At 39.6% G+C, this 27914-nt stretch overlaps 2 protein-coding genes across 3 annotated transcripts in view; one reads left to right on the top strand and one right to left on the bottom strand.

The window, feature by feature from the left end:
- The window catches only part of recql (RecQ helicase-like), a 46178-nt gene extending 39964 nt beyond the window's left edge, over nucleotides 1-6214 (bottom strand). Inside the window, exon 1 of one of the 2 annotated variants that reach the window (XM_059987646.1) lies at nucleotides 6034-6214. The gene's annotated coding sequence lies outside the window, so the exon portion shown is untranslated. Of the gene's footprint in view, nucleotides 1-5342; nucleotides 5845-6033 lie in introns of those variants that run through there. The other variant, XM_059987647.1, reaches the window with a different exon arrangement.
- A 279-nt stretch (nucleotides 6215-6493) lies between these two features.
- Nucleotides 6494-26890, top strand: LOC132403873 (vesicle transport protein GOT1B). Its single transcript, XM_059987649.1, has 5 exons — nucleotides 6494-6651; nucleotides 9643-9734; nucleotides 10972-11150; nucleotides 11751-11832; nucleotides 25241-26890. The coding sequence occupies exons 1-5, from the start codon at nucleotides 6627-6629 to the stop codon at nucleotides 25277-25279; spliced, it is 417 nt and encodes a 138-aa protein (XP_059843632.1). The 5' UTR covers nucleotides 6494-6626; the 3' UTR covers nucleotides 25280-26890.
- The last annotated feature ends 1024 nt before the right edge of the window (nucleotides 26891-27914 follow it).

Here is a 27914-nt window from a genome sequence, read left to right as displayed (position 1 = left end):
TTGACTTCAGGAGGGCACAGAGCGACCACTCTCTGCTGTACATCGACAGCTCCTCAGTAGAGATTGTTAAGAGCACCAAACTTCTTGCTGTTCACCTGGTGGAGAATCTCACCTGGTCCCTCAACAGCAGCTCCATAGCAAAGAAAGCCCAGCAGCGTCTCTACTTTCTGCAAAGGCTGAGGAAAGTCCATCTCCCACCCCCAATCCTCATCTCATTCTACAGGGGTTGTATTGAGAGCATCCTGAGCAACTGCATCACTGCCTGGTTCAGAAATTGCACCATCTCAGATCGCAAGACACTGCAGCGGATAGTGAAGTCAGTTGAGATCACTGGCATCTCTCTTCCCGCCATTATGGACATTTACACTACACGCTGCTTCTGCAAAGCAAACAGCATTATGAAGGACCCCATGCACCCCTCATACAAACTCTACTCCCTCCTGCCATCTGGGAAAAGGCACCGTAGCATCCGGGCTCTCACGACCAGACTATGTAATAGTTTCTTCCCCCAAGCTATCAGACTCCTCAATACCCAGAGCCTGAACTGACACCAACTTACTGCCCTATTGTCTTGTTTATTATTTATTGTAATGCCTGCACTGTTTTGTGCACTTTATGTAATCCTGGGTAGGTCTGTAGTCTAGTGTAGTTTTTTTCTGTGTTGTTTTTTACGTAGATCAGTTCAGTTTTTGTACTGTTTCATGTAACACCATGGTCCTGAAAAATGTCTTGTTTTTACTGTGTACTGTACCAGCAGTTATGCTTGAAATGGCAATAAGAAGTGACTTGACTTGACGAGGCAGAGTCAAGGCCGAGGTCTCAGCCTCCTGTCAAGCCTGGATGGAACTATGGTGTTGAATGCTGTCCAAGAACAGCATTATCACATAAGCATCCTTCTTCTCCAGATGTGTAAGGACGGGATGTAGAGCAGTGGAGATTGCAACGTCTGTCAATCTATTGTATCAATAGGTGAATTGCAGGGGGGTCCAGTTTGGATGGCAGCAAGCTACAGATGCAATCCTTGACCATCATCTCAAAGTATTTATCCACATTATCTACATTTTTATACATTGGGAAAGGTTTCAGTGAGACGTGTGTTCTAGTACACTAGTTGTTGAAAGCAAGTGCTCAGATGCAGCCCAGTAGCAAGACAAATGGTATGTTGGCCTTCACTGTAATAAGATTCAGTAGGTGAGCAAGGCTGCTTTGCTGCAATATACAGTGTCCCATCCAGAGCATTATGTGTTGTTTTGTCACAGAGGAGTACAAGATTTGTAGGCTGATGCCTGAGATGGCAGAATGGAGAAATACAGAGAGAATTGGGCAGTGATGTCTATAATTCAATGGAATTTAGAGAATGAGAGGTTATCTTTAGGAAACCGATAAGATTCTAATAGGACTTGAAGACCAGGTACAGGAGGTATGTTCAGAACCAGAAATGACAGCTTCAGGATAAAGTGCACACCATACAGAACAGATATCTGGAGAAATTCCTTCATTCCAACGGTTTACTTCAAAATGAAGTGGAATTAAGTCATTAAATTAATTCAAGAAGGATGCAAATACAATTATTAATGCCAAGAGGACCCGGGTAAAGACAGAAATAGGTACTGAAACCGATGATTAGCTGTGATTACATTGAATGGTAGAATAGGACTGAAGGACCAAATAATTCCTGATCCTATTTCTTAAAAATTCCAGAACAGCTTTTCATACAGACCGAACCTGCAACAAATTAATAGCAAAATTTTGTATCGTAGCAATCCGCTCAGTATATGACACCTCTGGATTCTCCTGGTTTATATAACATGAGTGGTGCAAGGGCAGGAGTGTGGGAAAGGAAGAAGACAAAAAGAAGGAAGAGAGGAAGAAGATGGAGTAGCAGAACCAACATAATACAAATTGATGAACAGTGAACTCAACACATTCGGCACACCTGCCAAGTTCTTCCAGCAGTTTGCTTTTTCCACCAGATTCTAGCATCTGTAGTCTCTTACAAGCCAACATACTGCATCCAGAGGAACATGGAATTGGCCACATTAATGCATGGGAGCAATCTTTAATATTTATCAATTTAACATATAGCATGCTTCTAGTTACAAGTGTTGTCAACTTCTTTTGAGCTACTGTCCTGATATTTTGGCTTCCATCTGAATTTAGACTTGTATCCTCATACTAAAGACCTATATTTTATAACATTTGAGAGCCATTCTGCAGTTGAGTTTACCAAGGAACAAAGAGAAGATGAAATCATTTGGGAAATTTCCAGTTAGAAATGTTTAGATCATCACCAGTTCTAAAACCAAATTTGGCAGGCCTACATTCAGAGTGAAAGCTGCTGCATGAGTCATAGAAACAGCTACCCAAAAATAAAATTAGACTGAGATAATCTTTTCCTATCCAACATCCTGGCAATTACATGGAATAATAATAGAAATCACATTCTCTATACCAAACACCGTGAAGAAAACTCCTTTATGATACTCAAAATCACCTGTTTCATCCACCATGATTTTACTCAACTAGCAGACATTTTGAAAGTGATTTTGAAAGACAAAGTGGTAACAAAATTTAAAGTGTTATTTTATTTCTGATTTCTAGTATATTGAAAATATGGACAAAACTGCTACAATTGAATAAAAGAGAATAAAACTAAATAATCGAAAAGCTTGCACATTGTAAAATACCATCAGCAAATAATTAAGTTCCAGCAGCTTTTTTTTCCCCCAACATAAATTGCTAACAGGATTGATGTGGTCAATCCCTCTCCACCTTCTCCTCCACGTGGTTTCAGTCTATCATCTGTATAGGATAAGAAAGCTGTTCATTTCAGTGCTGCAACAACAGAGGGACTATACTGCAGATATGGTTTAAAACATGATTCGGTCTGCCCTCATAAGACTGACAAAAAGATACAATAACCAGGTTAATACATTGTGGATCATGGGCTAGATAAAGAATAAGTTCTTCTCACCATGTCCCATAAAATGCTGCAAGGAATCAGAATCAGAATCAGGTTTATTATCATCGGCATGTGACATGAAATTTGTTAACTTAGCAGCAGCAGTTCAATGCAATACATGATCTAGCAGAGAAAGAAAAAAATAATAACAAATAAAATAGAACATAATAACAAATAAACAAGTAAATCAATTACATATATTGAATAGATTATTAAAAATGAGCAAAAACAGAACCACAGTGTCCAAAGCTTCCGTGTCCATTTAGAAATCAGATGGCAGAGAAGAAGCTGTTTCTGAATCACTGAGTGTGTGCCTTCAGGCTTCTGTACCTCCTACCTGATGATAACAGTAAGAAAAGGGCACGCCCTGGGTGCTGGAGGTCCTTAATAATAGCCGCTGCCTCTCTGAGACACTGCTCCTTAAAGATGTCCTGGGTACTTTGTAGACTAGTGCCCAAGATGGAGCTGACTAGATTTATAACTTTCTGCAGCTTCTTTCAGTCCTGTGCAGTAGCCCCTCCATACCAGACAGTGACGCAGCCTGTCAGAATGCTCTCCACTGTACAACTATAAAAGTTTTTGAGTGTATTTGTGGCATGCCAAATTGCTCCAAACTCCTAGTAAAGTATAGCTGCTGTCTTGCCTTCTTTATGACCACATCAATATGTAGGGACCAGGTTAGATCCTCAGAGATCTTGACACCCAGGAATTGAAGCTGCTTATTCTCTCCACTTCTGATCCCTCTATGAGTATTGGTATGCGTTCCTTTGTCTTACCCTTCCTTAAGTCCACAATCAGTTCTTTCATCTTACTGATGTTGAGTGCCAGGTTGTTGCTGTGGCACCATTTCACTATTTGGCATATCTCACTCCTGTACACTCTCTCGTCACCACCTGAGATTCTACCGACAATAGTTGTATTGTCAGCAAATTTGTAAATGGTATTTGAGATATGCCTAACCACACAGTCATGTGTAAACAGAGAGTAGAGCAGTGGGCTAAGCACACAACCCTGAGGTGTGCCAGTGTTGATCGTCAATGAAGAGGACATGTTATCACCGATCCGCACAGACTGTGGTCTTCCGGTTAGAAAGTAGAGGATCCAATTGCAGAGGGAGGTACAGAGGCCCAGGTTCTGCAACTTCTCAGTCAGGATTGTGGGAACGATGGTATCAAATGCTGAGCTATAGTCGATGAACAGCCTCCTGACATAGGTGTTTGTGTGTCCAGGTGGTCTAAAGCCATGTGGAGAGTTATTAAGGTTGCATCTGCCATTGATCTACTGTGGCAATAGGCAAATTGCAATGGGTCCAGGTCCTTGCTGAGGCAGGAGTTCAGTCTAGACATAACCAACCTCCCAAAGCATTTCAGCACTGTCGATGTGAGTGCTACCGGGCAATAGTCGTTATGGCAGCCCACATTATTCCTTTTTGGCACTGGTATAATTGTTGCCTTTTTGAAGCAAGTGGGAACTTCTGCCCGTAGCAGTGAGAGGTTGAAAATGTCCTTGAATATTCCCGTTAGTTGGTTGGCACAGGTGTTCAGAGCCTTACCAGGTACTCCATCAGGACTTTCTGCCTTGCAAGGGTTTACTCTCTTTAAAGACAGTCTAACATCGGCCTTTGAGACAGAGATCACAGGGTCATCAGGTGCAACAGGGATTTTCACAGCTGTAGTTGTGTTCTCCCTTTCAAAGCGTGCATAGAAGGCATTGAGCTCATCTGGTAGTAAAGCATTGCTGCCATTCATACTATCGGGTTTCGCTTTGTAGAAAATAATGCCAGAGTTGCCATGCATCTGATATATTTGTGCATTAATGAGGCCATACTCCTCCACCCCTGCTTTTGAGATTCTGTAGATCTATCCTGATGGTGTATAGTAAGCCCGTCGATCTGAATCGCTGCATCCGGTATGGAAAGTGTAAGATGCTGTATAAGCTCCTTCTTAACTACCCTATCAAACTCTCCGGGAAGAAGGTTAAAGTAAGGATTGTTCACTCCATAGATACCATCAAGTACTCATAGGCCAGGAATAGGTTAAAACAAGAATAGAGTAAAGCCCTTCAACACACAAGAGAAATATCACCATTACCATCCCTGAAAATATTCAAATCCATCATCAGCAATGCTGAATTAACATCAGCATTCTCCCAGGTTAACATCCCTGTATCCTAATTACAGCCCTTAACAGAGAATCAATCTGTTCATATGATCAAAAACACATTTCACAAAAGGCCACACTACTTCACCTCCACGATGGCCAAACTAGGTACAGAAAATTTAAGTACTCTCAAAGCATCCTTGAGACATTGAAACTCCGCACTGATGCAGGAATCCCCGATGCATAATATTTTTAAAATGTAACAGCGTTGAAAACCTCACCTATTCATCTGAAGCATACACAAGTTGAACACACATAGCAGAGGAAGTATTCCATTTCCTAAATTACCACATGCGCATCACCAAGCTCACTCGTGGCAGAATCTGTAGGTCTTACATTAGTAGGTCAATGTACCTAACTGGAATGATGCAAAAGTCCAATATACTTCGTGCTGAAAGTTTGAAATAAAAAAAGCAAAATACTGCGGGGCAAAAAATATCTATCAACGCTTCCAAAGAATACACTTTCATTAGAACAGGGGAAAGTCAGAAATAAGGCTTGTGGTATGTTGGAGACCAAAGGGGAAAACACATCCGGTAACATTTGTTGGTGTTTAAGTGATGTCCGCAGGAGGGTGCATTTCGGTGATGGGCTCTAAGACGTGGGATTCTCCCCAAGCTATCTAAAATGTAGAGCAGGCCCTTCAGCCCACCCTGTCCGCTACTCTAAAGCGCTAACAGCCTATCAGACTTTTCAGAATGAGGGACCAAGTGCAGAATACCTCCAGCAACTCTCACCCAACCCTCAGCATCAGCTTCCACAAGCCCAACGGGAGAACCAATCAACAGTAGCGCCTCTGTTCATTGGTCCAGTGAGAGCCAATCACAGCAATCCCGGTACCAATTCGTCGTTATTCCCATGACGTCACAGGCACGGTTCAGTGAGAAACCAAAGCATCGCGGAAGCAATTACCTGACAAGTGGGGGCTTCCCCTGCAGGTCTGCCGTTCGATTAGGGATATCACAGCCGTAAGATGCGAGATTCAAACCTGAGGCTGCTGCCGACGGCGTGGCGAGAAATGAAAAGACGCCCTTCACGCGGGATGTAGTACCCGGAAAGGGGCGGATCAGGACATCGTCATTCACGCGCCGACCATTCAGAGGGGCGGGGCTTCCTCCCGTCATTCACAGATCTAACGCCCTCCCCTTGGAAGGGCGGGACGTCATGTCGTCATTCTCACGAGGCGGGGTCTTGTCAATCACACGGTGCGGGCCAAACACTGCGGAGAGTGACGGGGTCTTCAACCGTCAATCACAGTTCGTCATCGCAGCCGAACTTCCTCCCATCAATCACAGCACCACCAATACATCCAAGCCAACCAATCTGTCGATCATGTGGTGCGTAATAGTCCCACCCTCTGCAGGGCGGAGCATTCACCCACGGCCCGCCCCCGCCCGGATGTGGCGGCTGCCCGGTTACCGAGGGGGGAGGGAGGCGTGTGTTTCCGGAAGACGTGGCGGCTGATGTGGATTTCGTAAAGCCGATGAGCAAAAGCGGCCGCCAACATGATCTCCCTGACGGACTCGCAGAGTAAGTGACCTGAGGGCTTGGTGAGCCGGTACGGACAGACAGGGGCCCCAGGGCCGGAGCTGCCGTGCGCTGGCCCGCTGTGACTCTGGACGCAGGCCTCCCGTACAGGCATGAGCACTGGCCCTGCTTGCTTTCTCAGCCCGAAGAGGTGGGAGTCTGGTCACCCGGTCTTGGCGCTGTAGTTGTAGTGCAAACAGAGCGTAAAGCAGCTGAAATTAAGTGATTTGCAGATACGAAACTGGAACTAATGAATAGTACTAGCTATTCCTCTTTTGCATTATACATTTGTTTTTGTAAAATGGCTAAATCAAATTCCACGACTTAAATCTGTAAAGATGAATCTGTTTCTTATGCTGGAATCTGTTTCTTATGCTGGAGTCTGTGAGTACAACCGATCTACTGGAAGTTCAGCCAGTCAAGCAGCATCTATAGGGGGCAGTCGAAGGCCCTGCATCTGGGTCGGATAAGTTCCTGCAGCAGCTCGTTCTTTGTTAAAAATAAGCGATTTCATTTGTCCACTTTGCCGCTTAACTTGAAGCTTACTGAGCTCGGGGCTTCTGCTGGAGCTTCCTAAGTGCTTCCTGAAGCTGAGTCACCAAGCTCCCACAAATAACCTTGTGATGATAACCAGCTCGTCTGGATAATCAGAAGTAATTCCGCAAGTCCAGTAATTGCGTGACACTGAGTAGGGGCAAAAAAAAAGAGGAAATGCTGTGGGATCATTTGCTGAGATTTTAGTTTAAAAGCTACAACTAAAAGACAACGTACTTATCATCACAGCACTCATTCAGTATTGTTCATGAGTACCATAAATTTTGTGCTCAGATGTCAGCTTAGCAATTACTTTCTCTACACCAGACACAGTTCAGAAAACACATTTGATAGACGAAGTTTCAATTAGTAAAAGTTTTGGAAGACAATGGTAACAGAATTTGAGGTTATTTTATTTCTGATTTCAGATAAATTTGAAAATGCAATTAAAATAGTCAAAATCAGCTACAAATAAACAAGTGAAAAAAACCAAAGTGATTAGAAAAGCTTGCACATTGCAAGAATATATAAATCACCAGCGGTAAATAATAAAAAGCTCTTGCAGCTCTTTTCCCAACATAAATAGCTAAAAGGGTTGATGTGCTCATGTAAGGACTCCCCATCTTCTTTCACATGGTTTCAGTCTATCAAAAGGCCAAAGCCTGTGTTCACTTATGTGCTGCAGTACCAAAGGGTCTATGTTAAGCCATGATCCTCTTTGCCCTCGTAAGACATTGGAACATCAGAACACCAAAAAGATATTATCAGGATAATATGTTTTGGATTGAGGGCTAGGTGCAGAATAAGTTCCTCTTACCACATTCCATAATATCCTGCCAGGAAAGAGTACAGATGTAGCATAAAACTCACCCTCTACTGCTCTATCTATTACAGTGTATATCTGTATTGTAAATATGGGTCAGACATGTTCAGTGATTTGGACAATCTGAAAGCAGTTTGTTTAAACTAGACTTGGTATCTCACCAAAAAAAAGCACAGCTTCAGTGCCAATTTAGTGATGCATTTTCATTTCTGAGGTATAAGGTCATGCATTCATATCCCACAAGAGACAGAAGAGCAAGATCCAAGTTATCAGAATGACATATCAGGAGTGCCATCTGTCAGATGGAAATTTAAACTGAAGCATTGTCTGCTCTCACACATTACACAATACTGTTTTAAATTGTTGGTTGTTCTTAGTATCTTGACAATTCTATTCCCCTCAGCCAACAATACTAAAGCATATTATTTGGTATCTGTCCAAATTTTTGTAGGATCTTGCTCTGTGTAAATTGGTAGTTATGTTTCCTAGATTATTGCAGTGACAATTCAATCCTCACTTATTTTAAGTGCTTTAGGATATCAACAGATTATGTCTTCATGTTAGTTTCATTACATGCATTTAAAATTTGGTGCTGTACTCAAATAACCCAAATTTGATGATCATACAAATCAGACAAACTTGCACTCAATGTCTGCAAGGAGTTGATTATGGCCTTCAGAAAAGGGAGGTCAGAAGAACACACACCAGTCCTCGTTGAGGGGTTGGTGGAAAGGGTGAGCAGCTTTAAGTTTCTGGGTATCAACATCTTAGGAGATCTATCCTGGGCCCAACTCTTTGAATCATGAAGAAGGCTCGCCAGCAGTAGTACATCATTAGGAGTTTGAGGAGATTTGTTATTCACCAAAGACTTACAAATCTCTACAGAAATATGATAGAGAGCATTTGAACTAGTCGCATTGCAGCACGATATGGAGGCTGCAACGCACAGGGTCAACAGGGGCTGAAGACGGTTGTAGACTCAGCTAGTTCCATCATGGGCATAACCTTCCCCACCACTGAGGACATCTTCAAGAGGCAGTGTCTCAAGAATCCCTCATTAAAAATCAAAACCTTTTGCATCATTCCCACTTCACGTTATTGCTATCAGGGAGGAGGTGCACAAGCCTGAAGACCCACACTACGTGTATTAACAGTTCCCCTCTGCCATTAGATTTCTAACGGTCCATGGACACTACGTCTTTGCAGGATTTATTTATATATTTAAAGATGCAGCACAGAATAGACCCTTTGAACCGCACCACCAGCAACCCACTGGCTTAACCCTAGCCAAATCATTTATTTGTAATTTATGGTGATTTTTATGTCTTGCACTGTATTGCACAAAACAACAAATTTCACAACACGAGGAAATCTGCAGATGCTGGAAATTCAAACAACACACACAAAATGCTGGTGGAACACAGCAGGCCAGGCAGCATCTATAAGGAGAAGCACTGTCGATGTTTTGGGCCAAGACCCTTCGTCAGGACTAACTTCACAACATTTCACAACATGTTAGTGATCTGATTCTGAGTTAATCAAATTCTAATGTTCTGCATATTTAAAGCAACCGTAGTTTAAGGAACATCTGGAATTGAGATAAAATATTGTCTAATTGTCATGTGCTTCCTTTACAGAAATTGGCATGGGATTGACAGGCTTTGGCGTGTTTTTCCTATTCTTTGGCATGATCCTGTTCTTTGATAAGGCACTCCTTGCGATAGGAAATGTAAGATTGGCTTCTGAAATGTTCTTCTACAAAGATTAAGTTTGTCCCCATTTTTTTCAAAAAGGTCATCATTTTCAGAAAAAATAATTAAAGTCGCCTTTTCTCATTTCAAGTTTTAAAGATTTGGGACAGGATGTATGGAGCTGATGGAGTGGAAAATACAGTTGAAAAGCTTTTCTATGTTGCTTGAGCATTGGCATTTTTGTTTAGAATATGGCAAAACCCTTGCTGTTGTATGGTGTGCTTCGTATGTAAAGCTCTTAAGATATCAGTTCCATTCCTACCCTTTTGTACCAACACCACTCACAACTCTTGTTTCTTATTCTTCTGGGGTAATTTCTTTAAAAGAAATTCCTCTACAGAACAAATGGAGTTGGATGATTGAAGCTTTTTCTACGGATTGTGAAACTGAAACTTTTAAGTAACCATAAAACTGTTATGGGTGTTTTGGAAATTTTTGATTTCTGATATTCCCACCTTAGAATTGATTGGATGTGTACTATACATAAAAATAAATTCTTTCCACAAATTATTGGTGCCTTTAATCACAAAATAATCTGACAAGCCACTATTAACTGCTATAGTTTCCCACATTATGAGATTTATTTAAGTTAAGAAAGGTGTAGAAGAGGTACAGGTGGATGTTCCTTCGATTAGAGTGTATTAGTTGTTACAAAAGGTTGGGTAAACACTGATTGGTTTCTTTGACTGAGAGAAGCCAAGGCACGACTTGACTGATTGAGAAGGATAGATGGGGTGGATAGTCAGTGTCTTTTCCCAGGGTGGAAATGTCAAATGGTAAAGGATATACATTTCAGGAAAGAAGGGGGAAGTTTAAAGGAGAATTTCAAGGCAAGTGCTTTTTTTTTCCACACAGGGGTAGGTATCCGGAACAGACAGCCAGGGAGGTGGTAAAGGCAGGTGTAATAACTGTAAGAGGCATTTAGAGAGATTCATAAAATCAGAAAATAGAGAAATACCAGCCATGTTCCAACAGTTAAAATTGCATCATGGCCATTACTGATAAAGGGCCTGTTTCTGATCTATCTTTTATAATGCATGACCTGAGCTATTGAAGGAAAAACATACATGGAGATGATAATTATTGTTTGTAGGAACTAGAGGAATGCTTTGAGCATGAATTCTAAACTGAATACTAAATTTTACACAGGCCTGTTTACTACTTACCTTTCTCAAATTGGTCCTCCTAACATATTTGTTTCTCTCTCTTTTGCAGATTTTATTTGTGGCAGGTTTGTCCTTCGTAATCGGATTAGAAAGGACTTTCAGGTTCTTCTTCCAGAAACACAAAATGAAAGCTACTGGTTTCTTTCTTGGTGGAATTTTTGTAGTACTCATTGGCTGGCCTGTAATAGGCATGGTACTTGAAATTTATGGATTTTTTCTTTTATTCAGGTAAGTTAATTAGAATTCACTATTTACCTCACTCTCGAGTGAACAAGATGTTATGGATCATTGTATCTTCTTAATACTTCGAGCATTATAATATCTGAAATACAAAAAGCAAAAGGAATACAAATTATACCGATAAACAATTAAGAAGCCTGAATTTATCATTTTCATTAGGTACAGAACTCAAGGTTTTTAGTTAAATTGTCATGAAGCCAAGATGCCAATTTTAACTGAATCATGTTGCCTTGCTTTTCATTTATTTAACTAACATTATTATTGAATCTCATTTGTTTAAAATCTTAATATAATACAATGAGACTTGCTTTTGCTTTTCCCTCGAGACTTAATTATTCCACAATTAATATTGAAATGGTTTTCATGTAAGAAGTTCTAATGGTTTTAAAGTAAAGCAAAAACTGTTTTTAAATGGTCAAGGAAATGCTAAGGACTGCCAGTTGAGTAGTTTTCTATTCATTCTCTTGCGGAACAAAAAGGCGATCATGAAACATTGGCTGCAGTTCTAGTTAATTTTGTGAGGTTTTTATAGTTTTCATTTATTAAAAGCCTTTTTTCTTTCCTTTCCCACGCTATTTTTTTTTCTAGGGGGTTCTTCCCGGTGGTGGTTGGTTTTATTAGGCGAGTGCCTATATTAGGTTCCATTCTGAATTTACCTGGAATAAGCTCAGTAAGTATATTGTCTATTGCATTTTGGAGTACAAGCATCCTGCCATTTTCTACCATTGTTGAAGGCTGAATAATTTCTGAATTATTCATGTGTTTTTAATAGATATTGCTCCTTAATTAGTATATGGGGTTGAATTGAGGAAAGTTGACTAAACAACAAAGAACTCATGCACATCATCTAGAGGTTTCGTTAAAGTGGAGATCTGCATTTAACTGTGCGTCACATTATAACTTGCATGTGGTATAGTTAATAAAGGATATTTTAAAATGTAATAAAGTTCATGCTTTCATGTGAAAATGGCAAACAGGAGAAATTCAGTGGCTATGATGGAAATAAGCATTATGACTCTTAACTATTGAACCTTATGAAAAGCTTGGAAATGGGCCAGTGACGGTTGAATTGTAGAAGCATATTCAGTATCACAGATTACAGAAAAATAATCCAAACTGTTGTTTCAACTGTGGGTGCAGAACAAAAGAATATTTAAACACGTAATGTGTACTTTTTGGTGCCAGATCACATCATCAATAGCAAAAGATGATTGGTATTTAAATTTAAGAAGAGTGTAGATTTAAGAACTCTTTTAATTATTTAAGAAGCAACTTTATTCAATAGTCAAGACTATCCCTCCTTTAGTGGGAGGGTATCAGTACCATTCTCCAATATGGGGATTATTGAAGAACACAGCAGTCTAGATTTGCATGCCCAAAGATTCTTGCAGAAGGCAGCACAGCTAACTAATGTGGTTAGTAGTATGAAATAGATCAGATTAGAGCGTTATTGTCATTGCTGAGGTTGCAGTTTTCCATTCAGTGCAAAACACCATACTGTTAAGTCAATTGCTAAAAACATAATAACTAAATTTAAAATGATGACTGCATTATTCAGAATGATATCTAAATTACAATTGAATTAAAAACAAACAACTCTAACATTAAACGAAATTGTGTTTCTTTTCAAGTGTGCAAGTATTGCACATGCCCATGTTAAATACAATGATTAAATGTAAAATAGTATCAAAATTATGCCCACATATTGCACTTAGAGATTGTCCATAGTGCCGATGGACTATAGGTGAGCACTATTTAGCTGCACGGCAGCCCTAGGGAAAAGATTTTTTGGCCTTCATTAGTTGGGTCATTGAAAATATGAGCAGGGAGGTTATGCTGCGACTTCATAAAACATTAGTTAGATCTCTGCTGGAGGACTGCCTGCATTTCTGTTCACCAGAGGTTTGTAAACTTTACAGAAATTGTGTTCAATATACGGATCACTTACCCATAACTTGGTTTGAATGTGAGTCTGATAGCTTTGAAACCAGCTGAATATAAAAGCTAATCTATGATAGATGTAATATAAAATTTATTTATCTATTCCTCTCATAATGGATCAATGCAAAGGTTTTTTTTGTGATCCTCTCTTGAACAATTGATGTCTGCATGCTGTTGCTGCAATTCCTCTGGACTATTGGAGTCTCCAGTGGCTGTCATTGATAGGTAGTGATGGACCACAAATGCTTTTCTTTCACTTCCTGATCACTGATGGATCAGTTCAAAACTTAGTGGGGTATTTCACAAGATCACAAGACAAAGGAACAGAAGTAGGCCATTTGGCTCATCGAGTCTGCTCCGCCACTCCACCATGAGCTAAACTATTCTCCCATCTAGTTCCAATTTCCAGCTTTCTCCCCATGTCCCTTGATACCCTGACTAATTAGATATCTATCAGTCTCCTCCTTAAACACCCTCAATGATTGGGCCTCCACAGCTGCATGTTGCAACTAATTCCATAAATCCACAACCCTCTAGCTAAAAAAAAATTCTCCTCATCTATGTTTCAAATGGGTACCCTCTAATTTTAAGACTGTGGCTTCTTGTCCTGGACTCACCCACCAAGGGAAACAGCCTTTCCACATCTACTCTGTCCAACCCTTTCAGCATTCGAAATGTTTCTATTAAATCCCCTCTCTTTTTTCTATACTCTAATGAATACAGTCCAAGAGCCAACAAACACTACTTAATATGTGGCTATTTAAGTGACTGCTCCAAGCAGGTTTCTAGACAATGTGACGTCCGTAATTCCTCCTCTTCCCTCACCACCCACTTCAATGAAGTGTGGAGATGGGCTGGCCCAGCAAAACCCAAACTACATATCAAAGAACAAATTATAGATAAATATATCTAAATTATAGATAAGTGCCACCAACATTATCGTGTCCTCAACCAGCACTTCTGGTGATATGCAAAACTAGACTAATTGTGTGTTTAAGCATATTGGATTGACTTGAGTCCTGGGGACAGAATGTAATTGGGCAATTTCCCATGATAACATGCAGATACTAATATTACAACTCTTAAGAACAGAATGCTCGTGATATTCAGCAAAACAGGCAGCATTTGTGGAGAAAGAAGCAAGTGTTATTTCAAGTTAATGATGTCTCATCAGAGTTAGAAAGGTTACAAATCAAACATGTTTTAGGCTGCAGAGAATAAAAAAAAATCTGTGATGGTATGAAAGCCAAGCAAATCTGAATGATAAAAGTTGGTTGAGAGAGGTTGACAAAGGCTTGTTAATGTAGCTGATCTGTCTGACGGAGCTGTAACTAGATGAATGAGAACAGGAGATGGAGGGTGAGTGGGGGTGTGGGGCAGATACTCATGCACCTCTGGAAAAAGCCAAGCAGCACCTTTGGAAGAGAAAAAAAGGTAATAAGATAGGTGAATAAATTTTAGTAAAAGCTGTCCAATTCTGATAGAAACGAGAAAGGTAGATCACCTGAAATTGTTGGATTTGATATTGGATCCTGAAGGCTGTAACATGCCCAGTCAGAAAATGGGGTGGTGGTCTTTCATGTTTTGTGCTTTGCTTGAAAACTGTAGGATGCCAGTGACAGGTATCGGAAAGGAATGGGGTAGAATATTAAAGTGACAGGCAATTAGAAGCTTATGGTCACCTTTTGGACTAGGTGACTTTTTTATCTCTCTGGAAAACAGTATATAATCTGTTTGTTTTCTCCAATGTATGGGCAAGCATCAGATGTAGTACATCAAATTAGAAGTACAAGTACCTTTGCTTCTTTACCTGAAAGGAGTGTTTAGGTCCCTTTATTGCTGCCAGGGAAGAGAGAAAAAGTCAGGCATAACATCCCTTGCATGTAATAGTACTGTGACAATTGGATAGGCATTGATCCAGATGGATAGGTGAACTAGGGAGGTACTGAGGGAAAGCTGAAAAGGAAAGCTACCCCTAATGGGGGAATCCCTTTGAAGGTGGTAACAGTTATGAAGGAAGATGCATGGCATGTGGAGGCGACTGAGGTTGGAGGTAAGGGGAGCTCTATCAAGTCAAGTCACTTTTTATTGTCATTTCGACCAGAACTGCTGGTACAGTACACAGTAAAAATGAGACAACATTTTTCAGGACCATGGTGCTACATGAAACAATGCAAAAACTGCACTGAACTACGTGAAGATAACACAGGAAAAAAAGAAACTACACTAGACTGCAGACCTACCCAGGACTGCATAAAGTGCACAAAACAGTGCAGGCATTACAATAAATAATAGACAAGACAATAGGCACAGTAGAGGGCAGTAAGTTGGTGTCAGTCCAGGCTCTGGGTGTTGAGTCTGACAGCTTGGGGGAAGAAACTGTTAGATAGTCTGGTCGTGAGAGCTGGAATGCTCCGGTGCCTTTTCCCAGATGGCAGGAGGGAGAAAAGTTTGTAAGAGGGGTGCATGGGGTCCTTCATCATGCTGTTTGCCTTGCGGATGCAGCATGTAGTGTAAATATCCATAATGGCAGGAAGAGAGACCCCAATGATCTTCTCAGCTGACCTCACTATCTGCTGCAGGGTCTTGTGATCCAAGAAGGTGCAATTTCCGAACCAGGCAGTGATGCAGCTGCTCAGGACGCTCTCAATACAACCCTGTAGAATGTGATGAGGATGGGGGGTGGGAGATGGACTTTCCTCAGCCTTCACAGAAAATAGAGATGCTGCTGGGCTTTCTTTGCTATGGAGCTGGTGTTGAGGAACCAGGTGAGATTCTCCGCCAGGTGAACACCAAGAAATTTGGTGCTCTTAACAATCTCTACCGAGGAGCCGTTGATGTTCAGCGGAGAGTGTTTGCTCTGTGCCCTCCTGAAGTCAACAACCATCTCTTTTGTTTACACTCAGAGACAGGTTGTTGGCTTTGCACCAGTCTGTTAGCCGCTGCACCTCCTCACTGTATGCTGACTCGTCGTTGCTGATGAGACCCACCATGGTCATGTCATCAGTGAATTTGATAATATGATAATATTTGATAATATGTGTTGCAGCACAGTCATGGGTCAGCAGAGTCCTTGCTCCTTGAGGGAGGAAAGGGGTAAGAGCAGAAGTAAGGAAATTGGCATAGATATAATTAAGGATGTTCTGCATTTAAGTTCAAAAAGACTAGAGAGTGAGAGAAAGAATATAGTCATATTAGGAAGAAATGTACTTCTCCCCACATGACCCTTTATTCTTGACTATATCTCCTGCCATTCTCTTCCTATAAGGCGGGTGTTCCTAACCTGGGGTCCACAGACCCTCTCGGTTAATGGTGGGGGTCCGTGGCGTTAAAAAAAAAGTTTGGGAACCCCTGCTATAAGGACTTCATTCTCACAGATACAGAAGAAGCTGCAGATGCTGGAAATCTTGAGCAGCACACACAAAATGCTGGATGAACTCGGCAGGTCAGGCAGCATCTGAAGACTTCATTCTGTTCTGCCATTTTCTCTCACACCAATATATCCGCTCTAACCTTTACCCCTGAGGTGTTCTTTTGGACAAGTGGCTTATCATAGTTGAACCACATTTGTTCCATTTGTCTCACAATGATTTCACCCTTCCCCCTTGCAGAGCATGGACATGCTTTGCATATCATCATCAGGCTATCCACCCGCTTCCACTTTCAACAAATCAAACTCCATAACTTCTTCCTTGTTCAGTCACCCACTACCCTCCCTGCCCTTTTGACTGATCCCTTTGCAGTGCCCTAGTTCACATTTCTCAGCTGCACTGCTGTTATCCTGTCACTGTCCTGTCCATGTGAGTCAAAAGATGCTAAACTGTCCTTTCACCTCTTCTATTCCTGTCATCCAGTGACCCAAACACTCCTCGGTGAAGTGGCAGTTCACTTGCACTTCTGAGTTGGTGCTCTCTGCACTGAAGAAGTGAAACCCAGGCTGCTTTGCGGCAGACTGTTCAGCTTTTATTAGTGATTCTGAGCTTTCCAGTTGCCTGTCACTTTAATTCTTCATTACAGTCCCATCCTGATTTCAATCTTCAGCATTTTATACTGTTAAATCAAGACCCAAGTTAATCTCCAAGCATGGCATATCATCCTGCAGTTAGGGATGGTATGGCTCTGAGGTCTGTTACTGAGTTCCACCTTTCCAGTTGTTATCTGAAATGCCAGTTCTGATGAAAGTCATCAACCTGCTTAACCTGCTGAATATTTCCAATATTTATAGCGTTTGTCCTCATTTCTCCAGCACACTTGCTCTTTGATCTGTTTTCATTCATCTTAAATTTATGTCTCCTCCAGATTGATCAGCATTAACAAACCTTCACTAGTCCCTATCAACTGGCATCGCCACCCCTTAGGTCATTCAGTGTCTCTTCAGAGGCACTGCCCTTTATTCTACCAGCCTTTAACCTTGCAATATAAAATCTGTTTGATTTCTAATTTTTTTCCAGTTATGAAAGATCATTGACCTGGTATTAACTTCCTCTCTGCACAGATGTCACCTGGCCAGCTGAAATTTTCCCACAGCCTGTTTTTCTTTTGAAATCATGTATGGTGAAAGTTACTGAGGGTAATGATATTCACAGAGCCCTTTTCCGGTCTTCATATGTTTTGTTGTCCATTTCATTCATTATTGAATGTAGAAAACTAAACATTTGTTATTTATTAGTTGTACAATCTTTTAAATGTATTGAATTGATGCGTTACAAAAAAAAAACTTGTTTCTTTGCATAAAACCACATTGTCCTACAACATATACAACATAAACAGACATATCCCAGCTGTTACGTACTTTCAGGGATAACAAATCTATTACTAGAGTTGTTGGTAAGGGCCTTTGAATCTTTGGTATTTTGTTGGTGGCAGGTGGATTCAGTATTTCTGCAACAGAAGCACAGAGCTGCTTTGATTTAAATGCTCAAGTGTTACACTGCTGTGTGCTGTAGTTTTGAAAAATTGTGAAGTATTTGACCAGCTGTGGATATTAGATACATCTGTTGCATCAGATCTATTTTAATTTGCAGTTGATCAATAAAGGAAATGTAGCATTTTAAGTCTCTAGATACTGGATAATGTTCTGTGTTATATTTTGGAATCAAGATAAAAGGTTTATTGTCACAAATACACAAGGAATTCATCTTGTATTTAATTGGAGACTTTGGGTGGGATTTGCTTTTCTGCATTTGGTCTGTTCAGAAATGTATCAGCAAAGACTGAGCAGCACTAATGTCTTTTCTAATGCTGAATGGTGAATATTAGAGGAACAGATAAGTGGGTCAGGAATGAAATATAGTTACCAAAATATCTGAAACTTGTCCAGTGCTTTACTAATGCCAGTTATGTGTTTGTTTCAACTTACTATGATTATTACCCTTAAGTCGTTCTTCCTCATGATCACAGATGTGAGTAATTGTTGTTTAGATAATGGTTAATTTTTCAGGCTTGTCAGCGATGCACTTTTAACTGAAATACAACTTCATTTTATTCTCTTTAAAGTGTAGTGGGCCGTCCCCAACCAATAGACCCTAATTCAGACAGAGGTCTTGTTTGCTTCTCCGACTCTATTGAACATATCTGATGAGTTTGAGCAGAGAAGTTGGCAGATTCAAAAAAAAGAACATAGACAATCTGGACAGTGCCTGCAGAATGAGGAATTGAAAAGAGCAATAATATTTTTTTAAAAAGCTCCAAATCACCACAGGGATGGGACTGGGGAAGGAATTTCAGTGAGAACTGCAGATGAACTTCAGTTGAAGCATGAGGAAGACATACTAAAGATAGGTAATGTTTCTTTTATTCAATAATATGCAGTAGTAAAAGTAACAGTCAAATAAACAAGCATATGTCTGGTCTAGTTTCAAAGCCCTGTTTTGCTTTGCAACATCTGATCAGATTATGGTAATATCCTGGTCTCATTGGCTGTGCTAACCCTTACCACTCCACCCTCAAATCCTCTGTCCAGTTTCCAGTGCTGATCAGAAGTTTCAAAATTTAAAATGATGGAGGGGGAAGTTGTGTGATCGATGATGTGCTTTTATCAGGACTTGGTCTTTGGTTCTGATTTGCATCATTTAACAACCCTTAAAATGCTAAAGTATAAAGAACTTCCTCGGTTCTTGGAAAAATAATGAAGCAATACAATTCCACAAAATAACCATCTAAAGCGCAGTTGTCCTTATCCTAGCATAGATAATCTTTTGTGAAACAATGGAGTATATACTCTAGCAATTCTTGCCCAGGGTAGGACTTTCCCTTGGATTTCCTCTAACATTTTCATACATATAACTATAATAGGGTATATATAATGTTGTTATCTAAGATTCCACGGTAGTTTGTGAACAGCAGATGCTTGAAATTTGGAAATGAACCAACATTCTAGAGATGTCCTATATTGGTTGGGCACTGCCACTTTAAATCTCTACTCTCTCTCTTAAGTCTGACTATGACCTTTTAACTTGCTCCATCAATTTTAAATAAATTTCCATATAGCCAGCTTTGGGCGGCATCCTATTGCAGACAGCCCCACCTTGTCTCCATCCTCCTCCTACCTGCAACTTAAATTTTATTTGCTTTCTCGTGGGTTTTTTTTGCAGTTCTGAGGGTGTGTTCTAGACCTGAAGCATCACTGTCCTTGCTGTTTGGGACATTGAATGCCTACCACAGTTTATTTTTGCAGATGATCACACATGTTCCTTTGAGTGAAATCATCGGATTTAAAAAAAAGTCAGGTGGCTGGCAAATGGTGTTGAATTTAGATAAGTAACATTTAACTTCCCATAAGCAGCAACAGGGTAGGACTTTCAACAAGGAATGGTGGTGCTCTGGGAAGTGCTGTTGAACAGAAGGAACTAGGAGTTACAAGTACATGGTTCCCTGAAAGTGGCATCACAGATAAACATTTAAAAGTCATTTGGGCAAGTGAATTGATATGAAAGGTTGAGAGGGATATGAACTAAGTACAGATAAATGGGACTTGCTCAGGTTGGATGAGTTGTGCCGAGGGCCTAGTTCCTAAATTTCCCCGGTGCTTAGCCAATGTCCTGCTTCAATTAATGCCAGCAAAGGATTAGTTGTTTGTTTTTGGTACCTGGTGTGACCAATTGAATGTTTTTTTCATAGAAAAATTACAATTTAAATACAATCCTTTGGTTATAAAGTAATAATGTATATGCTTAAGTGCATATGTAATAATGTTTTGTTCAATAACTGTAATGTCATAATTTCCCTCTATGATGGTCACCATTCTGGCCATCAAGCCCTGAGAATGACCCCAGCATGTTTCTAGATAATCTTTTAACATTTAGATTTAACATAATCCAAATAACATTTGCAAAAAAATGTTTTTTTTACAAATATCCAAGTGGAAATTCAGTAAACAACACTATTATGTTTGGTATATACTTGGGAAGGTTTGAACTGTTGGTTATACAAGTACAGGAAATGGTACTTCAAAGTTATCATTTAATTTGGCCTTCAGAATTTGCATAATCAAAAACCTGGCTGAGAACTGATCTCTGGTATATTAAATCTCTTCTCTGGTATCAATACAGTCAAATATCTGACACAATTTAAATTCCACATAAAATTGTTTATTCTGTTATTTGGGATTAACTCTGAAGATGTTTGCAATTTATACGGCAGACAGTCTACTCATAAAGTTCTGGGACTGCATATTTGAAGTCTCAGACACCCATGTAGCATCTCCTGTATTTAGCTGGTATATGTTCTGTACATTTTGTTTGAATGAAACTACTAAGAAAACTTCACATAATCAAGCCATCTAGCTCTTTAAACAATGAAATTGGTGGTATTATGCTGCTTGTTAATGGTTATTCCATTAAATATTTTCAAAGCTGACGATGTAAAGGAGGCTGAGCATGAAGTACGTACCCTGTTACATTTTCATAATGGACATTTTTTTATTAACAGTCTAGAGGGAAGACCTGCTTAAAGCTGTCTAGCTTAGTACTTTTTTTTATGACAGCATGTTGCAACCTTAACTTTAAAATCTCAGCCAAGCAAATAAGAGATACGTGGTATAATGATCCTGGTTTTCTGCCAGTAATTGGAACTTGCATTGAAGGAAATAATCACAGAAAATCATTGCTGTGTTCACCATACTCTTCCATTAATCAATGGGTAGCAAGTTATTGATGGTGCATGTTCTCTAATAAGCCCCTTTTAAAAAAATATATACACTTCACTGACTTTACACTTTTTATATCAATTTCGGAAGTCTTTCCCTTTTATTTTTCATATTCTAACAAAAATAAGCAAGGCAACTTCACTCATGAAAATGGGGGAGGAACTAAGTAGGTCAGCCAGCATCTATGGAGGCAAGTAAATTGTCAACATCTCAAATCAAGGCCCTGCATGAGTTCCGATATGACCTTAAGGCATAGGAGCAGAATTAAGGCCATCAGCCCATCAAGTCTGCTCCACCGTTCCATCATGGCTGATTTATTATCCCTCAACCCCATTCTTGTGCCTTCTTCACATTGTTGCGTGCATGAACCTGTTGCAGTACCTGAGAGAAGTACTGGTATGAAAGGGCCTCTTTATTCAACTAAGTGAGTTACAGCAGGTTTCAGATGGAGACCCTTTCGGTTGATGAAGATCTACCTGGCCCAACACTACACAACATTTTATGTGCTAAAGGTCAAAGAATATTCAGGAGAATTCAAACAATACATATTTAGGTTGCTTTCTTTGAGCTACAAGTGACAATTTCAAATGCTTGGATCTTCCCACCATCACACCCAAAGTAAATGTTAATTACCGTCATATCCATGAAATGGTCTGTCTTCTGCATTTTGAACATAATCTTCAATGCATATTTAAAGTTTGGACACTCAAGTCAATATTTGCTTTATGCCCTAACCCCAAAAATACACTAATTCCTGTAACAATCTGATTAATCAAGAAGCTATCATCCTCCGTCTTGGATATACCCAGGGACTTGGCCTGCACAGTTCTCTGTAGCAATGAAATCCAAAGGTTTACCATCCTCTGCATTAAAGAAATTTTCCTCATCTCTGTTCTAAATGGGCATCCCTCAAATCTGAGGCAGTCTCCTCTGGTCTTAGTTACCCTCACAATGGAAAACATCCTATCCTCATCCACTTTATCTGGGCCCTCATTCATCTAAACTCTTGTGAGTACAGGGCCAAAGCCATCAAACGCTACTCATATGTTACCCTTTCATTCCTGGGATTATTTTTGTGAACCTCCCCAGACCCTCTTCAATGCCAGCACATCTTTTCTTAGATAAGGGGCCCAAAACAGCTCACAATATTCCAAGTGTAGTTTGACAAATCCCTTATAACAGCCTTGCTTTTGAATTCTAGTCCTCTTGAAATGAATGCTAATGTTCCATTTGCCTTCTTTTCCATTGACGAACATGCAAGTTAACTTTTAGGGAATCAAGTCCCTTTTCACCTCTGACTTCTGAATTTTCTCTCTATTCGGAAAATGGTGCATACCTTTATTCCTTCTACCAAAGTGCATGACCATGCACTGTCTTACACAATATTCCATCTGCCTCTCCTTTGCCTGTTCCCCCAATCTGTCTGTCCTTCTGTAGGCACCTTACTTCCTCAACACTACCAACCCCTCCATCTAACTTCATATGATCAGCAAACTTGGCCACAAAGCCAAAAGTTCCTTCATCCAAATCATTGACGTAATACATGAAAAGAAATGGTCCCAACACCGACCCCTGAAGCTCACCACTGATCAAGAGTAGCCAACCAGAAAAGGCCTCTTTTACTCCTACTCTTTGCCTCCTGGCAATCAGCCACTGCTTTATCTATGTTAGAATCTTTCCTGAAATACCATGGCCTCATAGCTTGTTAAGCAGCCTCATGTGTGGCACCTTGTCAAAGGCCTGAAATTCCAAGTACACAACATCCACTGACTCTCAGTTGTCTATCCTGTTATTTCCTCAAAGAATTCTAATAGATTTGTCAGGAAAGATTTCCCCATTAGAAAACCATGTAACTTTGGCTTATTTTACCATGTGCCTCCCAAGTACCACGAAACCTCATCCTTAATAATGGACCCCAGCATCTTCCCAACCATTGAGATCATGCCAACTGGCCTATAATTTCCTTTCTTCTGCCTCCCTTAAAGAGTGGAATGGCATTTGCATTTTTCCAGTCTTCAGGAACCGTTTCAGAATCTAGTGATTCTTGAAAGATCATTACTAATGCCACCACAATCTCTTCAAACACCTCTTTCAGAATCCTGGGGTGTAGTCCATTTGCCCAGGTGACTTACCTAACTTAAGACTTTTCAGTATCCCAAGCACCTTCTTCTTCGTAATACCAGTGACACTAACTCTGCCCCCTGACACTCTCACATTTCTGGTATTCTGCTTGTGTCTTCCACAGTGAAGGCAGATGCAAAATACTTGTTAAGTTTGTCCATTATTTCTTTGCATGTATGATCTTTTAATTTTTTTGATGTGGGGTCTCAACCCAAAATAGCAGCTATCCCATAGTCTCCACAGATGCTGTCCGACCTGAGTTCCTCCAGCAGCTTACTTCATTTTCATTTTTCTCATGATGTGTATTTGCTTTCCTTAAGCAGTACACTGTACTGATTTTGCACATTTCTGATACATTTCAAGCATACTTTTCTGCCCTTGAAATCTGTATTCTGAAAGTGCAGGGTAGTTACTAACTGGACATTAAATCCATGCAACAGTCACCCAATTGAGAAACAGAAGTAACTCTTTGATATTCAAAAAATATTTATTACAAGCATTATAACATTTAATCTTTTTTATATTCTTATTTGCTGAAGTATGCTTTTCACATTTCATAAACAAGAAGGTAGTGTTTTAACTTATTTAGTACTGTTATGTTACAGCTCTTGGGAAATTGATGTACTCTTTCCTCTGCATGATGGGTTAGGTTAGAAAGCATTGTACAGAGCAAATCAAAGTCTCGGTTTTAGAATCTAATGTAACCCATTGTATCTCCATTTTGTACAGCCATCTACAGTCATGCATGCTTTGTCTTCATAGTGCTGTACTGAATTTCCATTGTGCTTTTACATTTGTTTAAAATGTGGGAACCGATGACCTAAGAGTAATCTCAAAATAATTCAGAGTCAACAATAGAAGAGTTGAACTATCTTCTAAGAAATATTTTGGAAGCTTATTTCTGAGCTGTTGAAGAAGTTAAAAGAAAAATCTTGTACTAGATGTGAATTAATTGAGAAGAATGCTGAAGGTGACCAGAGTAAAAGTAATGTAACATAAATATAGAAATGGAATGCCAAAATATTTCTGTAAACCAGTATCCCTAAAGGGTTCTGTGGTTAAAATTTCAGGTCAATAACTTGTAGAACTGGAAAAGCCTTGGAGATGCATGTTTTTCAGTCTTCCAGATTAAGCATTTGAGTTCAACAATTTCAGAACCTAAACAGTTCTACTTTCTCCCCATTCTTCCCTATGTAACTGTTACAAATCTGCCCTTTTCAATCCTGTTTTCAGATACAGGTGGATGAAGGAGCTAAGCTGGAATAGAACCCAAATGCTGGGATGTATTTGGCTCCATTGCTGCTGAGCTAATTAGCAGATGTTCTTGAAACATCGTAATCTCCCAGCTGTAGTGGGAGATCATGTTAGAGCTGAGGGCTGGTCATGCAGAATGATGTGCATACAAATGTACCTGAGATAGGGGGGGCGTGGAGAGCATTTTAAATAAGAAAACTCGGAAACTTTGTAATTGATTCAAAATTGTTTTATTGTACAAAGGACTATGTGAATCTGTGTTAATAGCTTGTATTGCAATTGTGAATGTCTGCGAAATTATGGTTATCCCAATCTGGTCTTTCAAGTTCAGTTCTGGTATAATGCAGATTATGTTAAATACATCAAAATAAATCACTCCTTAAAAATTGTAATTTGACAGTAAGGCTAGAGCATTTTTTTTGTGTTGCCTCTGACCAGTGCATGGAGTGCGCTCTACAATTTGGAAGCAAATTAATTGCACTGGTATTTCAATCATTGGTGTATTAGTCCTGGATTTGTGTTTTAATTGTCCATTTTAAGAAAAACTATCTATTTCTTTGAACATGTAAGCTAATACAGTGACAGCTTTTGGTTAATATTTCCATTATTTTTGCAGTTTGTAGATAAAGTTGGAGAAAGCAACAGCATGGTATAACAGAAACTGGATGAACAACTGCTGCAGAAGTATGCTGTTTAATATATTTATAAGGTTCACCTAAGACAAACATTTCTAAATTTATATTTTACTTGTTATCTGTCCAGAAATAAATAAAACTTGATAGCATTCTTTGTATTAAAATATTTTGTTTAGAGCAGAAAACGATAGCCATTGCAATTAATTCCACTCATTTTGACTCTCCTCCCCACCCAAAATTTTATAAGTGTCTCTTTGCGGAGGGTGCTTAGCATTACACTTTCTCCAGCCAGTAGGATGGATTTGAGCACCATCACTACTATCAGTAATGCTCAGTGATCAGCAGGAAGGAAGCTGATATTAAGCAGGGAGAATTATACCAAGCAAGACCAATCAGGAAAGAATATCTTGTTCTATCCCTTTAAACCTCACTCAACCAAACAAAAACTTCTGGGAAAACGATAATGACTATTGCAGTTTTTATTGGCAAATCAAGTAACAGGATACTTGAAAGGACAGGGCTTGACACTTTAAACATGTAAACATTTATTGGCTGATTACATCTTTTGCATAAAGTAATTAGCATACATCTGTGATTGTCTTGCCTTTCTTATCACATGGTTACTTTTCATGTCATTGTCTTCTGTTAAACCTGTGATTCCCGATGCAGCAGGCTAGGTTAATGGTGAGCTTTTCCATTTGTGACTGTCTCATTGGGCAGAATTTTCATACAAGTGAACACCTCTGGCTTATTATGTAATGGCAGATGGTGCTTATAGTATTTAAGTTTTATAATGGTTAACTTTTCAATTATACATTCTTTGATGTTAAAATGTTGTAAATAAATCTTTGAATCAAATAATATCACTGAATTTTTAATGTATCGTTTCCTTGTGGATTCCTAGAACTACATATTAACGTGTGTCACTCATCAGTGAAGTTTGAAAAGCTCTCTGTTTATCTACCAATGGAAAAAAAATTTAAATGCAAATTAACAAATATTACTACTTCCAATGGCATTGGTGCTGTAGTTGACCAGAAGAGAATTTTATGACAGAAACCAATATTACTGATCTTTTAGAAATATTGACTATCTGATTTAATATATCAAACCATATTTAATTTACAAGTACAAACAAGAAAGCAAACTATGTTGGTTTATTGTCAGAAAGAATGCATGTTGACTATGTAACTTTGGAAACCACCTGTAACTTCATTGCTGGTGTAACCTCCATGGCATGAAGTACCACATTGGGATATTTGGTTAACAATTATTCAATTGTAACAGCGTAACTGGGTGCATAGCCACTGGGAACAAGTCAACTATAAATGTGAACATGGGGAATGGTACAAAGGTTTTTAATGCTGTGGGAATATAATTGCATAATTCTGTATATCCCACCAAAACATAACTGACAATTTCAGTCTGAGTATGTTGTAGGTAGATTTTTTTGTAAAATATATATATATATATAGAAGCCACTAAACATGTCGGAATTGCAATTCCTTTCAAGCTGCTGACAACCTTGAGCACAAGTCAATGCATTGTGTATCTTTTGTGAACATGTCCAGAATTTGAGTTTCTGTCAAGTTTCTCGGTTGCAGAAAGGAAATAAATATGATTTATGGCCATCACTGGTTTTCTATTTTAATAAGCAGAAAAACTTGCATGTGATTACCTACAGATTCACTAGGTCGTTTTGAACTGTCTTTTTTTGTGCATTTAACTCATTTCTCTGGGAAGAGAATCAATATTTTTGCTGCATGGATAGATCTAGTTTTCCAGTGAGGTTGCTGGTCTTTTTGAGCTTTATTTTTCCACCAAAACTATTGCCCTTATCAGGGGGTGGGGTATTAGTGGGAGCAGGGGCCTTCATTCCTCTATCCCTGAAAACTACTGTGTCCCATGTGCAACCTACCTTTCTAGATAAAATTCTTGAATGAGTTGAAGATGCACTTTAAATGCCAACCTTTTGATGAGGGCTAAGGGAAAAAAACAATTTTAACAAAATGTGCTTATTTCAAATTTGCACAATTGTTTTGAATCCCTCAATTGGTTCTCCATTCCTGCTTTAATGATTAAAGTCATGAGTGATATGATTTAACAGCAGTAATGTGTTTTAACAAACCTATAACTCTTGTTGCTACTGATTGTAATTGCTGCCAATGACTCTCCTTGATAAGCCCCACTTGCCAGGCTTCCTCCTTTTCTCTCACTTTGCTGGTTAAAAAATCATGTAGAAATCAATGACGATTGTTTTCCTTGGCCAGGAGGTGAGGGGTATGTTCCCTAGAAATTTACGGCCCTCTGGTTCTCCCCAATTCCATGGTTACCACATATGCCTGTGGCACTGTTAACCTCCACATCTCTAACTGATCCATGAGAATGCTAATTGTGAAGGTAGTACAAGGAAAGTGGTTCTGCTGTGGGAATCTGAACAGCTAGGCACTAAATTAAGATGTGGAATGGAAAAGGTAATGTCTAAATTGCTTCCTGAGCCATCTACAAATTGACACAGGGTCTATAAGATTAGAGTTAAATGTGCATTGGTGTGAAAGAAGTGGATTTGAATTTGTGAAGCATTGTCACCAGTTTTGGGGAAAGGTGGGGTGCTGTTCCTATGGTACAGGCTCTGCCTGAACCATCCTGAGACTA

This window comes from Hypanus sabinus, chromosome 13 (genome assembly GCF_030144855.1).
Source record: "Hypanus sabinus isolate sHypSab1 chromosome 13, sHypSab1.hap1, whole genome shotgun sequence".
Taxonomy (NCBI): Eukaryota; Metazoa; Chordata; class Chondrichthyes; order Myliobatiformes; family Dasyatidae; genus Hypanus; species Hypanus sabinus.
This window is presented reverse-complemented; position numbering and strand designations above follow the sequence as displayed.

What these genes read in the sequence shown, in the direction of transcription:
- LOC132403873 (XM_059987649.1), top strand. Translation starts at nt 6,627, where the DNA reads ATGATCTCCCTGACGGACTCGCAGA. An exon ending in CTCCCTGACGGACTCGCAGA is followed by an intron (nt 6,652 to 9,642) that starts GTAAGTGACCTG and finishes CTTCCTTTACAG; the next exon opens with AAATTGGCATGGGATTGACA. An exon ending in ATTTACCTGGAATAAGCTCA is followed by an intron (nt 11,833 to 25,240) that starts GTAAGTATATTG and finishes TTATTTTTGCAG; the next exon opens with TTTGTAGATAAAGTTGGAGA.